General features: G+C 39.8%; 1 protein-coding gene across 2 annotated transcripts; it reads left to right on the top strand.

Annotated features, from left to right (window-relative positions):
- The first annotated feature begins 367 nt into the window (after nucleotides 1-367).
- Nucleotides 368-12,848, top strand: HHLA1 (HERV-H LTR-associating 1). Of its 2 annotated transcripts, XM_019289056.2 has the most exons (13): nucleotides 371-711; nucleotides 1,174-1,257; nucleotides 1,339-1,422; nucleotides 3,460-3,543; nucleotides 4,103-4,159; nucleotides 4,268-4,354; nucleotides 5,126-5,218; nucleotides 6,237-6,434; nucleotides 6,947-7,018; nucleotides 7,255-7,329; nucleotides 11,453-11,609; nucleotides 12,261-12,343; nucleotides 12,568-12,848. In XM_019289056.2, the coding sequence occupies exons 1-13, from the start codon at nucleotides 585-587 to the stop codon at nucleotides 12,609-12,611; spliced, it is 1,245 nt and encodes a 414-aa protein (XP_019144601.2). In that variant the 5' UTR covers nucleotides 371-584; the 3' UTR covers nucleotides 12,612-12,848. The 2 variants fall into 2 exon arrangements, with proteins under 2 accessions (XP_039405707.1, XP_019144601.2); XM_039549773.1 differs by having other exon boundaries at nucleotides 368-711; nucleotides 12,261-12,848.
- The last annotated feature ends 1,123 nt before the right edge of the window (nucleotides 12,849-13,971 follow it).

Here is a 13,971-nt window from a genome sequence, read left to right as displayed (position 1 = left end):
CCTTCCTCCCTCACACAGACACTGTACTGATCTGCTTTGGCATGACTTTGTGGGAGGGAAGCCAAAAAAAATCTTTGAAAATTCTGACTTGGGGAAAACAAATAAGCAACATCAACAGAAATAAAACATGTTAAGATAAAAAGTGTGATTTGGCTACAGCAAAATTATTCTGTTGTAACAAGTAGTATATCCATCAATGCAGCCGAAAAACAAGAGTCTGCATTTTCATGTAGATTTGGGGAAGAGGGAACATTTCCTAGGCACTTTCTCTGCCTTTTGTGACCTGTATGAGAGATCTTCTGCTCTGTTGGCAGCAAACACCCACTGCCCAGCAGGAGAGGGCACCAGCATGCCAGGGCTGGCTGGGTCCTGCAGCTGCTCAAGGGCAGGGTCAAGGGCATAGCTGGCAGACCTGAATTTAGGCCCACCATTCCACTGTTGCTATATCTTGCTATTTTCTAGATTCATCTCCACGGTCCTGGAATTTTATTTTCTCATCAGCGTTTTTTTGGTGTGTCCCAGTACATAATCTGCTCATTTTGGTTTTCCCATTCTGGCAGATTTCTAGCACTTTTAAGCAGGGGATGAACAGCTATTTCCTTGTGCCCTCACAGATGCCTTTTCTTTCAGAGCTGCCTGCAAAGTCCCTGGACCTGTCTGCTATTAACCTGACAGAGCTGGTGAACGGGATGCTGAGCACTGCTCTCAGAGGTAATGGGACATGGCTGGGCAGGTCACAGCTGCCAGGCCAGCAGTGCAGGAGAAAAGACACTAACAGTGTTAGCAGGAGAAGCTGCAAACATGGGCTGTCTGGCTCCAGAATGGCTTCTAGGAGCATGTTACCTTCACTCATTTATAATGCAGATGGCTGTCTGCCCCAAAGAACTTAGAAATTAGTGAGGGTTTATACAGAGACAATATAATTACTTGTGGGCCGCCTTTAGAAAGCACTTTATAATCCAGTGTATGTTTCAATTAAAAGAAAAACAAAATAAAAAGGAAGAAGCAGTACAAATGATCCTTCCTCCAGTGACAATGGGAACAGACTGGGTGTCAGGCAGCTGCATCATACTGGCACCTCAGGAATCCTTTAGACACTAAATGAGCAGAGTAAAACACACTGTTCTCACAATTTGTTCCAAGCACTAATAACATGGACATGTGTTTCTGCAGGTACCAAAAAACTCTTCTCTTTGCTGAGTGTCACCTCTTCCAGCTCGTTCGCCTTCCACAAAGTGTCAGTCACCATTTATAACAGTGAGTGTTGGCTCAGGAGCAGTTTCTCTCCCACAGCCTGTGCAACAGGACACTGATTTTTTTCTCTGTCTCTCCCTCCAGTCTCTAATGCAAAAAATATTGACCCTGGCAAGTTCCCTATGCACTACTGCTACTGTTTGAACAATGTGACAAATGGCTTGACAGGTGGGTACACAAAAGAGGTTGGCAATTGCACGTGCTTAAGCTGAATTATTTCCTTTGGAGATTAAGGCTGTAGCCTGAATTCTGCAGAATTCATCCCTATGATTACCACCACCACTGTAGGTTTCGGGGGTTCTGGGGTCCTGTCGGGACGGCCGGACGTAGACGGTAACGGATGGAGACGGAGAGATCTCTATAGGCAGGTCTCGGGACACAGCCGGTTTATTGTAAAGGGCGTGGGTATTGGGCACTGCTCAGAGCTGCTAGACTCAGCTCTGAGCAGGCCCAAGAGAGCAAGAGAGTGAACGGGTGTGAGAGAGAGAGAGAGGGTGTAAGAGCAAGAGTGGAAGTAAGAGCAGAAGTGGAAGAGAGGAAGGAAGTGAGAAGAGAAGTCGAAGGAGAATTGAAGTAGAAGTGTCTGAAGTCCTGGTTACAATACAATAAATCATCTTCTGTACTGAATATTCTATTTGTCACTAACCAATCTAATACAAGATACAAATCCTATAGCATTTACATACAGCCTATAAGAGTTCTTATATTACCATAGAGTGTTACATCTTAACATCTAAAAACTACTCTTTGGACCCCTTCTGCTGAGCTAGTAGGGTCTGCTCTGACCCTTGGACCTGCCTGCTAGCAGAGGGTATTGTTCTATCAAGGGGGATTACTTCAGTCGGCCATACCATTGTTTTCTAGTTGTTTAGTAACTAAGACCTGGTATTTCAAAAGTGGCTTTCATTTCGATGTTGCCTGTAGTTTTCATATTCCCAAAATCTTTTGTCAGGCAATCATATTTCCAAGGCTTTCCTGTTTCATCTTCCCCAACAACCACCACAATGAGGTCAACAGCCATAACTCACAATGAGTGGCTGTTCTGACTCCGTGACCTCAGTCTCAGGTGGCTGCACCCAGCCAGCCAGTCTGGGATGGAGCCATCAGTCAAGTGACTGGCATGGTTTGACTGACAAAAGGCCTCTCTTTCCTCCTTGGAATACAAATTGCAGCACAGGAGAGATGACCAGCAATGTATGATACATCACCCTGGCCACTTTTGCTGTCCTAAAATAACCCACAGGAGGGGAGCAGGGGCTTCTCTGCAACAATAGACTCCAGCAACTTCAGTGAGCCCAAGAGAAAGGGAAAGCAAGGACTAACATGGATCTGTTTAATGGAGCACAAAATACTGTCAGGCAAACCTTTCGCCTGAAATCCTCATCCTCACCCCTGATCTCACAGTAGCTAACATTTCAGGATGCATCTGAGTGCCTGGATTCTATGACTGGTTAATGTAAGGCATCAAGAGTAGCTCAGCAGCTGCAGACCAGACTCCAAACCCTCTATGCCACATGTGGTGACCCCATAGGAGCCACAGTGGCTTTCATGGCTTTCTCTGGACCCACACATCTCACAGGCCTTTATGGATAATGACCCAGTCTGTCTTGGAGAGTAGCAGAGAAACTTTAATCTTTCTGCTGCAATTCCAGAATATCTTGGTGATTGGAGTATTCTCCAAAGCAGTAAAAATTCAGGGCTCAGGTCCATCACTCCCTAAGTGAGAATACTAACCTGTCACTGCTAGGAAGCACCACCACAACACCACCAGCCACTTTTTGGGCTGACAACATCATCAATACACCTGAAGCAGACCCCAAAGGAAAAAATCTGATGCCTCCTGGAAGGCCCTACATGACAAACAGGCAATTACAGCAGGCAAAGCCTGCAGGCTTTAGATCTCCTTCTACATTTAAGCAGAATAAGGAGAGCATTACTTTAAAATGTTCTCTTGAACAGATAAATTCTATTTAAGTTTACTTTTAGAGAAACTGATGTAGTTTTAGATATCATCTTTGAAATATACTTCTGCAGACTATTCTTGTGGTTTCTTCAGTCCACTCCATCAAAATCTCTTTAAACTTTAAATTATTTTAAACTTTGTCATGTATGAGTACATATCCAAAATATCATCACATATGAAAGTGAATTTTTGATGGTAGGATATGTGTTTTCAATAACAAACTTTCTCTATTTGTTGTCTAGATTTTACAGCTTTACTTGTTGATATCATTGGAAACACCACCAGTTATCTCACAGAAATTTTCAAATCCACTTCTATTCTCTCAGGTTTGCATATCCTTTTAACATTTATCATTTTCTTATTTGTCTCATTTACTCCTGGCATGAAAAGAAGCATAAAAATGTGGATAAAAGCCTATTGCTCTTGCTCAACAGCATTTTTCTTGCAACCCATGGAACAAGATATGTATAAATGTGTATGTGTGTAATAAAGAGATGTACATGTTTCTATGAGCAGTTATGTTGTTTGAATGTTTTATTAATGATTAATAAAAAATGGTGGATTTGAGAATTATTATCAAATACTGATATTTTGGACAATTGTGGTTCCCAAAGAATAATTATGGACTATGCTATCTGAAGATTTTTTTTCCATATAAAAATAATTGTAATTTAGAATTTTAATTAGATAGAAACTTTTCCACTGACAGTATTAACATTTGGGTTTGATGGTGGTTTGAAGTTTTCGTTGAAAATTAGAAGGCAAATATTTGCTCAGCTGCCGTAGACACATACCATTTTTTGTTTGCATTTTTAACTGTTTAGGATAATGCCATAGAAGGAAAACTGGTAACAATGGTGTCTTTCATGTTTGTTTGCCTTTCAGTGCATCAGAGCAATGACTCTGATTGTATCTACATCTGTGTGATGGCAGGGCAGACAGGTAAAAGTTAAAATCATTCCACCCAAAAATATTGCCCTGGTTTTCCTCAGTGATAATTTATACTAGGAACAAGCCTTTCTTGATATTTGTAAGCATTTCTATTTGCAGGGAAAAATCTGTCTGATTTTTTGGAAATACTAGAAAAGTCTCCTGTTATTAATTACACATTTTCCAGTAACACATCATCTGACCTGGGTAAGTACATCCTGGGGAATAAAAGGAACAACAACAGCAGTGAAAATCACATCCAGGTAACTCTTGCAATGAGTATTTCATCCTCATTACTATTACTTTAAATATAATTTTGTGTTTTATTATTGCTTATATATTTGCATAGTATTACGTATTTCATAATATTTAAAATAGAATAGTATTTTATATCATGTAAAGGTTTAATACAATAATTATATCATAAATGTAAGTAAATTTACAAACTTTCAAATTATTTGTTACAAAGTGTTCTAGTGGATGAACAAACAAAACCTGCTGGGAAGAAAGTTTTCCAGAATTCAGCACTGGGCTGGGGAGGGCCTCTAGCACTCTTAATCTAACTGGGTGCCTGCCATAGCTCTCAGCACAAATGACCTCCTACCTTTACATGAATTTTCTTCAGAGAGGAGGTGAATACATTCAGTCATTGTCCTGAATGGCTCCTCCTCCCAAAACTGCTTTGCCAGGTTGAGCTGCACTTCAGATGTTCATCTTTCACTGCTGCCCATCACTATTTCTCATTTTCAATGATAGATTAAAGTAGGCAGACTGAAATCAGTGACAAGTTGTGTGTGCTGAAAGTTGTGGCATGTTTCCTTTAAAAAAAAAAAAAAAAAAGACCCTTGGCCAAAACCCCCTTTAATTAAAAAAGACAACAGCTGTTTCTATGGTAGCAGTACATGATTTCTTCCCTTTTTCTCACACAATATATGGTGGATAGTGAGCGCTCTAACCTTGTCTTCTCATACCTCAAAGACTTAGATTTGGTATTCTCAAGTTTCGAGAAATTGCAGGAAGACCCAAACAAGACACTGGATTCATCAGCAGAACACGTGTGGACATTTCAATGTGAGCACATATTGTCAGACCTAAATTTGTGTTCCCTTGATTAATGTCTTGACAAGTGATCATGTATGTTGGCTTCACAGTTAACTGTGATGTTAACTACAAATAAAGGGTAGCATAAAAGTTTCTTTGAAACAGCAGAAGATGATGTCACTAATGCATTGAAGAGCTGGAGGATGGAAAAACTATTGCAAAAAGCCATTTTACCAGAAAAATGATATTTCTAAAGAAGCAGAGAAGGAGAGGAAAACTGGTTGTTGGTTTCAAACCAAAAATAAGATTATTTAAACTATTTCCTCTTATTTTCTATGGTCATTTTATTTTCTGTATTCTTCTCTGTTTCTTTACATGACATGCAGTTGTACTTGAGCATTTCATAAACTTGAGGACATTTAACTTTGCCATGGGCTACAAGATAGAAAAGTGCTTCTCTGCCCCATTTTGGAAGCCAAAAAGCAAAGCTTTGTATCTGTTCACTTGTAATAGAAATCAAATGAAATTCCGACCTTGATTTTGTCATTGCAGCTGCATCTCTCTCCTACAAAATGTCTGCATTTCCTGTAGTCACTCTGCTGTCTTTTATAAACTTTTTAATTCCCTTAACCACATGCCAACCTTTGTTATCTCGCCTAACCACGAGTGTCAGTTCTCACACTGCAGTATCTGCCCTCCAGTACCTGCCTGCTCACCTTCAAAGAGACAAGAGCTTCCTCTCTTTCCTTTGTAGTGAAGCAGTTTAGGAAATTAAACATAAATTATGTGAAGAAAAAAACAAGACCCTGCAGGAACATTTCAGTTTCTTCTTTTTGTTTATGAAAATTCACATATTAAAATGTTCTTAGTTAAAATTTCTGACATTATTAGCCCTCCCTGTGTTTTTGTATTTAAAATGAAACGGAGAAGTGGCCACCCAAATGCCAGAGAAGCACTCGAGGAGTAGATGGGATTTTCTGGGTGTATTTTAGATGTTATTTTCCCCCAGTGCGCTGGTGCCCTCTCTCTGTCTCTCTTTCTTCTCCAGCTATCAGGATCCCTCTCACCCAGAAAGATGGGGAAATCCCCACCACGAAGTTCCCACTGTGGCCAAAGACAGTTGGAGCCAAAGGATCGTGGTTTCCATCACCCCACGTGGATGCTCTCAGGCCCCAGGGCACGGCCGGACCCCCTCTGAGCCCTGGGGGGAGCTCAGCCCCGCCGCCGGCCCCGCAGCCCAGCCCCAGTGAGTACAGCCAGGAGCACTGGAACCTGCCCTAGCCTGATACTGTGGGGTTTGGCCAAGTGTCTCTGAGGCGGAGGTTGGAGGGCCCTTCAGGGAGACCCAGTCTGGTTGATTACCTTACTGCAGAAATGTTAAAATCAGCTATAGACTCCATCCTGTAGTTTCCTATCTTTAGGGAAAAACTCGGTCTTGCATCCCACAAACACTTCTGCCGCTTGGGCCTTCCCTCTCATTTTGCATCGAGTTTGGTGAGCAGACCTGTGAGAAAGCATATAGAGATGCTTCTCCTGGTGTCCCCTAAACAAGCCTTCTTGAAATCCTGCCCTTCCCTAGTCCACAGGCTTTTCAAGATCTAGTCAAGTACAGCTTTTGTTCTTCATATTTCATGCTGGCATTTTTATATGCCACTGGCAGTACTGTGTGAAGGACTCTGTCTCATAGATAGCAATTCTTCTCAGTAGACAGATAAATAATACATATGAATGACAGGAAGCGTCTCTCTGTTCTCATAGGTGACATGTCCATGCTTTGGATGCAGACAATGTCTCCACAAGAAGCCAGCAAAGTGATGCAAACAGAGCCAGGTAAGACTGATCTGGGATAGCAACAAGTGTGTCAGTTGGCACATTTATGAAATAGAAATAATATATAGAATATATAGACTGATAGAACATATTTATACATCAATGTCTATGTAAGTGTTTATTAATGAACTGTGAGTTCAGGATTAATTTTTTATTCTTTTCTGTTGCTCCTTCAATCAACCTTCCTTTTTGTTTTAAGGTGTCAAGGCAAGTTCTGTTCTTTTCCCTCCCCTTAGATTTGCCTTCCTCAGTACTGTCTATTCCACCTTCCTACAGACCAGCTGTGACACTGAAACTTTACTCAGCTACCAGTAAGTAAATGCACCTCATGCAGGAAAAATAGCAGTATGTTTGAAAGTAATGCAAGACGGAAACATTCACATGCAGACAAAACATACGTGGTTAATTTGCTTGTGATAGTTTCTGTATCTAAACCACCCAAAATGTCCAAGGGACTGCTTCCTATTTGTTTGTGAATTGTACACAATTGCACATTCAAAACATAGATCATACTGTGGTGATAGAATTAACATAGGTACTCTGTGTGTCAATTTTTGCACTGATTGGTTATTGGAGAATTCATTCTTAAAAATAATTCCAAAAGAAAATATCATGCTTTAAATCTCCTCATTGGTATAAATAAAATTATGAAACCAACTCATGCCACATGAAACCTCCAGAATTTTTCTGAATTTACAATACTGCAAACTACTTTCTCAGGTAAAAAAGGATCATCATCAACTAGATTTTCATGAAAGTTCAGTTCTCAACTGCTCTTGTGTCTGTGTGGCGACTGCCTAAGAGAAGCTGAGATGCTGTGTTAGAGCAAAGATAAAATATCAGACTAAACTGCAGGGGTCTTCAATATCCTTTGGGCTTGATATTATAGATAAAACCAGAGGAGTCTGAGGAACTAAAATGCTAGGCAAATAATATTTTTAAAGGTCTGTTTTAACATCTAGGAAATAAAACTAGGAAATTTGATAGTATGAATGAGCAAATAAATCCTGCAAATTCTGAAGGATCATAGGTGAGGAGAGCAAATAGAGAAGCTGATTACATGGTTTGTGATGAGTTAGTAGGAAATGTGGAAAAATAAACTTTACCAGTGGTATTGTCAAAAGAAACTGTGGGTCTTTGATGTGAATTCCTAGTAAATCTGATGAAGAGAAGACCACTGCTGATAGTTAGCCTGCTGAAACAGGAGACATAAGGTGAAAACAGCATCACCAGCAGGTTTGTGCACAACAGGAAACTGCAGCCTTGTGGTCCTTCTCTGCTGGTGGAGCTGACCCAGAGCATTGGTGATGCTGCCAGGTCCCTGGCTCCACAAGTAATCCCTGGGTTTTTGTTTTGGGATTACTTGGAGCCTCAAAATCCAAGTTTTTGTCTGGATTCCCTGCTAATTTCATAATTTCTGATGATATTTTGATTACTGACTTCTCTTTTACTTATCTGTAAAGGTGTTTTTTGGGGGTAAACACATGTGATTCAGAGAGAAAGGTTCTTTCACAAATCTTCAATTTTTCTGTCACTGGGAATAAATGCACAGTAGGGGAGCAGCAGCATCTCACAGTTTTGGTGTCATTTGTTTTTTCCATTGGTTTTCATTTTGTTGCCTATTGCAGCAATCCAAGACCAGGACCCTGTGTTGTTACTTGTAGCTTTTGCTGATTTAGATCAGGTTTTCATAGTTTCCAGTTCCATTCTGGTTGATCTGACTATCAGCATATGTTGGGCTTCTTGTCTTTTTTTTATTTTTTATTTTTTACTCATGCTATTAGAAAAGAAAGCATTTGAGAGTGTATTACTCAGTGGGGCATCTATTTTCAGAATCAAATAGCACTATCAGAGCTAAAGAGACGACCATGAAAACCAAAGTTTGACAACATCAAATGATCATACAAATACAACTCCTGCAGAAAACCTGTGTCAGGGAAGAGGGGGAGGAAGCTATTGCTTGGGAGGCTTGAGAACACTGCAGTAAAAAAAATTGTCAACTGAGACACATTTCCAAGGAAAAGGCTCACTGGTGTTGAGCCAAGGAGCAGTTCTTGTTGCAAAAGTCTTTTCAAACCACGGAGAGAGGAAGTTAAATAACTTTGGTTTTCATGGTAATCTTTTTAACTCTTATAATGCTATTCAATTCTGAAATCAGATTTGTTTTTCTCTCATCTTACTTCTGTTTAAAGAGCTCTAAATACCAGAGTCCTCTGGTGTGCAACACTATAGACCCTGGAGAACCTAGGACTGGGGACAGCCCGTTTTGAAAAGGCTAGGAAACATGGATTTCAATGAGATGGGTGCGTTGGAGTCACCAAATGCCTCTCTGTGAGAAACCATGGTGGCACAGGCTGCCTGCCTGATTCTAAGAACCAGGCATTTGGGGAAATAAATCCAACAGTGGGATCACAAAGTGAGGAAGGGCATCCACATTGTTCTGAGGGCTGGCTCATTATTCCAATAATTCATTCCTTAAATCACAGAAGTGGGTGACAACTAATAAAACATGTAAATATGCATGTTAGAGCATGCAGGGAGGGATATTTTAAGTCTGAATCATTCACAGTAACCGTAACATTGCTTTTCACTGGCAAAAAAATTTAATCTCAGTGTCACAGGGATGTGATATTGAGTTAATAAAAGAACTGTCTGTTTACTGCAAGAGTTGGTCACTTCACTGCCCCTGACAATAATATGGCAATTTAAAACAGAGAGCAGAAAAGCTCTACACAGGAGCTGTGGTTGCTGCCTTTTCTGGTCTCTTGACTAACTCAATTTCTTAGGAAAGAGCATTCTTAGAAAAGAAAGTAGTGAAATAAATTCCTATTTTTAATTAGCTGTATGAACTTATGCACTGAATGCAAAAAATACATTTCACAGTAGAAATTTATCACAGAAGAGGTATAAAACATTACTATGAATGGGTGAAAATTTAAATTTCAATGATAAGATGTGAATATACTATGCAATCAAAAAAATTAAATAGAAAATTAATTGAAAAATAATTTCATCATTAAACAAATATAGTATTATGCAAATAAAATGTTAATTTAAATTTAAGTGATTGTCAGAAATGAAAACCAAATCAATTTCTTTAGCTTTCAGCTTTTTTTGTTTGACTTCTCTTTCCCACATTGATGACTCCAAACTGAAATTGCCATCATTCAATTTGAAGCTAGATAAAACTGAATTTCTGCTGGCAAAACACATAGCTTGAGTAAAGCATTTAACACCTGGCTGGCAGGATAGCAGTACCCACTTCGGCAGAGACTGAAATTTGTAGGAGGGTGGCCTTCAGCAAGTTTTAATTATTCGTCAACTTTATTATTTCTCATCAACTTTAATGTTACTTTTCAGAGACAACTTATATTAAAACCTCATTGCCCCATGCTTTGATGTTTCATTATTAACATGAAGTGTGTTTACTCAAGCAAGGAATCATTAATTTTTAAATGACACCATGTCGGAAAATATCAAGGTGTGTCAAATGCTATTAAGTGGACAAAGCATAATGACATTTATGTGAAATTGCTGAGGTGAAGAGAAATGGGGCTCCCTCTTGCCCATCTCTGGCTAATTACACCTGATATTTGTGTAGTGGCTTTGATACACAACTGGTTTTCAGAGCAGCCTGTGAGTTTTGGAGCTGCCAGTGTCTGTCCCTTACTCCTCACATACACCTTGGGCAAGTGCTGCTGGGAGAGAAATAATTTCATGCAATCTCCTTCAGGCTGGCAGAGCCTTGATTTTCCTCCTGCCCAAGAATGCCATTTTATATTAAACTTCTTGTCAGCACTAGATGACTCAAGCTTATTTCAACAGAACTTAATTAGTCCAAATTTAACCTTCATAACCTCTGCTATCACATAACATAGCATTGCCCAGAGCCATAAAGTATATGAGACATTTGAACCTGGAAATGCAATTACTCTGTCTAAGGGGATTGTAAACTGCCTTACTGCAGGTAAGGCACTTCATCCACACATGGCCGAAGCCTGCTGCTAGTTACACAAATGAAAAAAATAGTTGGCAATCACACTGCTGCCCTTTCTTTTTCTTTTTCTTTTTCTTTTTCTTTTTCTTTTTCTTTTTCTTTTTCTTTTTCTTTTTCTTTTTCTTTTTCTTTTTCTTTTTCTTTTTCTTTTTCTTTTTCTTTTTCTTTTTCTTCTTCTTCTTTTTCTTTCTCTTTCTTTCTCTTTCTTTCTTTCTTTCTTTCTTTCTCTCTTTCTCTCTTTCTCTCTTTTTCTTTTTCTTTTTTTCTTTTTCTTTTCCCCTTCCCTTCCCTTCTTCTTTTTCGAAGCCCCAGGAAGGCATTTGCAGAGATATCCCTTATATGTTGGTGGAGGGAAGACATTGCTTTGGAGCTCATAGCCCAGATAAAGTATAGAAAGGATTTTAGTGGGACAAGTCAGAATTGTGTTTTTTCCCCAGGGTGCCCACAGGCGGTGCTCAGAGAGCCCCGTGTGACCTCGCCTCCTGTCACTCTCATAGTGCAGAAAATCAACCCCTGTGTGATGGAGCTCTGTAGGTTCTTTCAGCTGTGCCTCTGTGTTGGTCAGAGAAGATACTCCAGAAAGGAAGCCATGAGGTAAAACCTGGCACTAGTTTTTCTTTCTCTGTCTACTTAAAATACTCCTTCAGGCTATTTTTTCCCAAATGACAATTTTCAATTGCCAACGATTATTTTTGAGGGTCTGTGGCCACCAGCTAAGACCCAAATGTGTCCCAGTGCACAGATCAGTACCTGATCTGGCTTCAGTATTCCAGCTAAGTGAAAAAAGCCCACCTGCATTTTTCCAAATATCTAATGACATCTTTGAGGTTGGAATCTAGCTTTTTATTTCCATATTCAGTAACAGCAGCATGATATGCTGTGCTTATCATAGAATCATAGACTGGTTTGAGTTGGAAGGGATCTAAAGACCATTTAGCCCCAGCTCTGCTGCCATGGGCAGGGACATCTCCCACTTATCCCGGGTTGCTCCAAGCCCCATCCAACCTGGGTCTTGAACACTTCCAGGGTTGGGGCATCCACAGTTTTTCTGGGCAACCTGTGCCAGGGCCTCACCACCCTTGCAGTAAAGAATTTCTGCCTAATATTCAATCTAAACCTGCCCTCTTCCAGCCTAAAGCCATTCCTCCTTATCACTACATGCCCTTGTCCAAAGTCCCTCTCCTCATGAAAGATAACAAGCCTCTTATCTTTAACTACATCTCCTATCTGTAAATACATCTTCAGGTACTGTGTTGAATACTATTCCTGGTTTGTGAAAAATGCAAGTTATGTCTGTGAAAGAGTCAAAAGGGTTACTTACTCCCACAGTAAGTACATTTTCATTTTATATCTCCGTATCTCTACATACCTTATTACGAAGATATAACAAAGATTTTTATATATTCACAGAGCATTTGCTGTCTTTCATCAGATAGCTATTTTATATGATAATGATTTTTAAGACATTAAAAAAAAAATTATTTCACCTTCACGTGTTTTAATATTTCCTCATAAAACCTCTTCTAACTAATATTTTCTTGTGTTCTTCCAGCATTAAAGCAAAAATGCCTTAAAAACATCTGTACATCAGTTTAGAGCACTGAGAAATTTTACTGCAAGTTGGAAGACTGGTGGCAGTTTTAGTTGTCTTTTTGATTTCTCAGTGTAAAAATCAGAAAGCAACATGTTATTTGCAAATATTTGAAATAAGACAAGCTATTAACCAGATGTTAACCTAGAAATGTCTCCTCCTCCAAGGCATTGTAAAAATAATGTGTAAAAACAGATATATTTTACACAAGTGATGTAACTGCAATAAAAGCATTGAAAGGCTTTTAAAAATCTTATTTTATAATGGATATTTACATGGTTGGCTTGTGAATCCAAATAGTTTCTATTAGTTTTATTGACATTACATAATCAAAATTAACAAATGCAAAATAATTTAAAAGCAACCTCATATACTGAAGACAAGAAGGATTCTCTGGTGTTAAACACATGCAGATTATCTTCTAAATTAGGAGCTTCCATTACTTCAGCAATGCATGTAGTGCAGAGGGTCAAGCCAGGAAGTGACCAGACCTCTTGTACTTTGAGATGTATTTGTGTGAGCTCACCAGGATTCATAGAAACATGGAATTATAGAATGGTCTGGGTTGGAAGGAACCTTAAAAGTAATCTACTTCCAACCCACTAGGTCAGGTTGCTCAGGGCCCCTTCCAGCCTGTCTTTCAAGTCCTTTATATGCAACTCTGGTGAACTGAGAAACAGTTCTAAAAAAATGAAAGAATAACCAAATCAATTGCATGATTCCATATTTTGCTGTGCTGCAGCAACATCATGCTACCATCTATCCAGAGTACATCATCAAGCCATTAATATTGTTTTTAAATAAGAAGCTTATTTGCACTGTAGCTGCTGCACATTGATTTTTCACTGAAGAAAGATGTGTTCATAGGTAAAGCCAAGGAGAAAAGTGGCACTCTAAACAATGCAGACCGCAGGGAGAGGTGGGATGCAGGAGTTCTATTCCAAAATACATTTCACTGTTATGCTTAATAGCGCGAGAGAAGCACTTCTGTCATGCCAAAGAGCAGGAGAGATTGGAGCAGTACCAATTACAGCTGGTACTGAAAGTTAGGCCAATGGGATAAACAGGAATGTCGACACAAGGGAGTACGGGTTGGGAAAGTTAACACGGCCATAGTTCTGCGATGCTGTGGGAGATCTCGCCCTGTTGCAGCAGCTCTCAGTCTGTGCCCATTGCCTCTTGTCATGTCACTGGGCACCACTGGACAGAGACTGGCTCTGTCCCGTTTTCACTCTCCTCAGGTGTTTACAGGATTGGTGAGATCCCCCTGAGACTCCTCTAGCGAAGCGTCCCAGCTCTCTTGTCCCCTCCTCATGGGAGATGTTCTAGTCCCTTCATCATCTCTGTGCTCCTTCTCTGAACCGT

Source organism: Corvus cornix, chromosome 2 (genome assembly GCF_000738735.6).
Source record: "Corvus cornix cornix isolate S_Up_H32 chromosome 2, ASM73873v5, whole genome shotgun sequence".
Lineage (NCBI taxonomy): Eukaryota > Metazoa > Chordata > Aves > Passeriformes > Corvidae > Corvus > Corvus cornix.
Note: the sequence above shows the minus strand (reverse complement) of the source record. Positions and strands in the feature narration are given on the sequence as shown.

Coding starts and splice junctions, on each gene's coding strand:
- HHLA1 (XM_039549773.1), top strand. CDS start 585: ATGAACAGCTATTTCCTTGTGCCCTCACAGATGCCTTTTCTTTCAGAG. Junction 7,019..7,254: donor AGTGATGCAAACAGAGCCAG/GTAAGACTGATC, acceptor CCCTCCCCTTAG/ATTTGCCTTCCTCAGTACTG. Junction 11,610..12,260: donor TCCAGAAAGGAAGCCATGAG/GTAAAACCTGGC, acceptor ATACATCTTCAG/GTACTGTGTTGAATACTATT.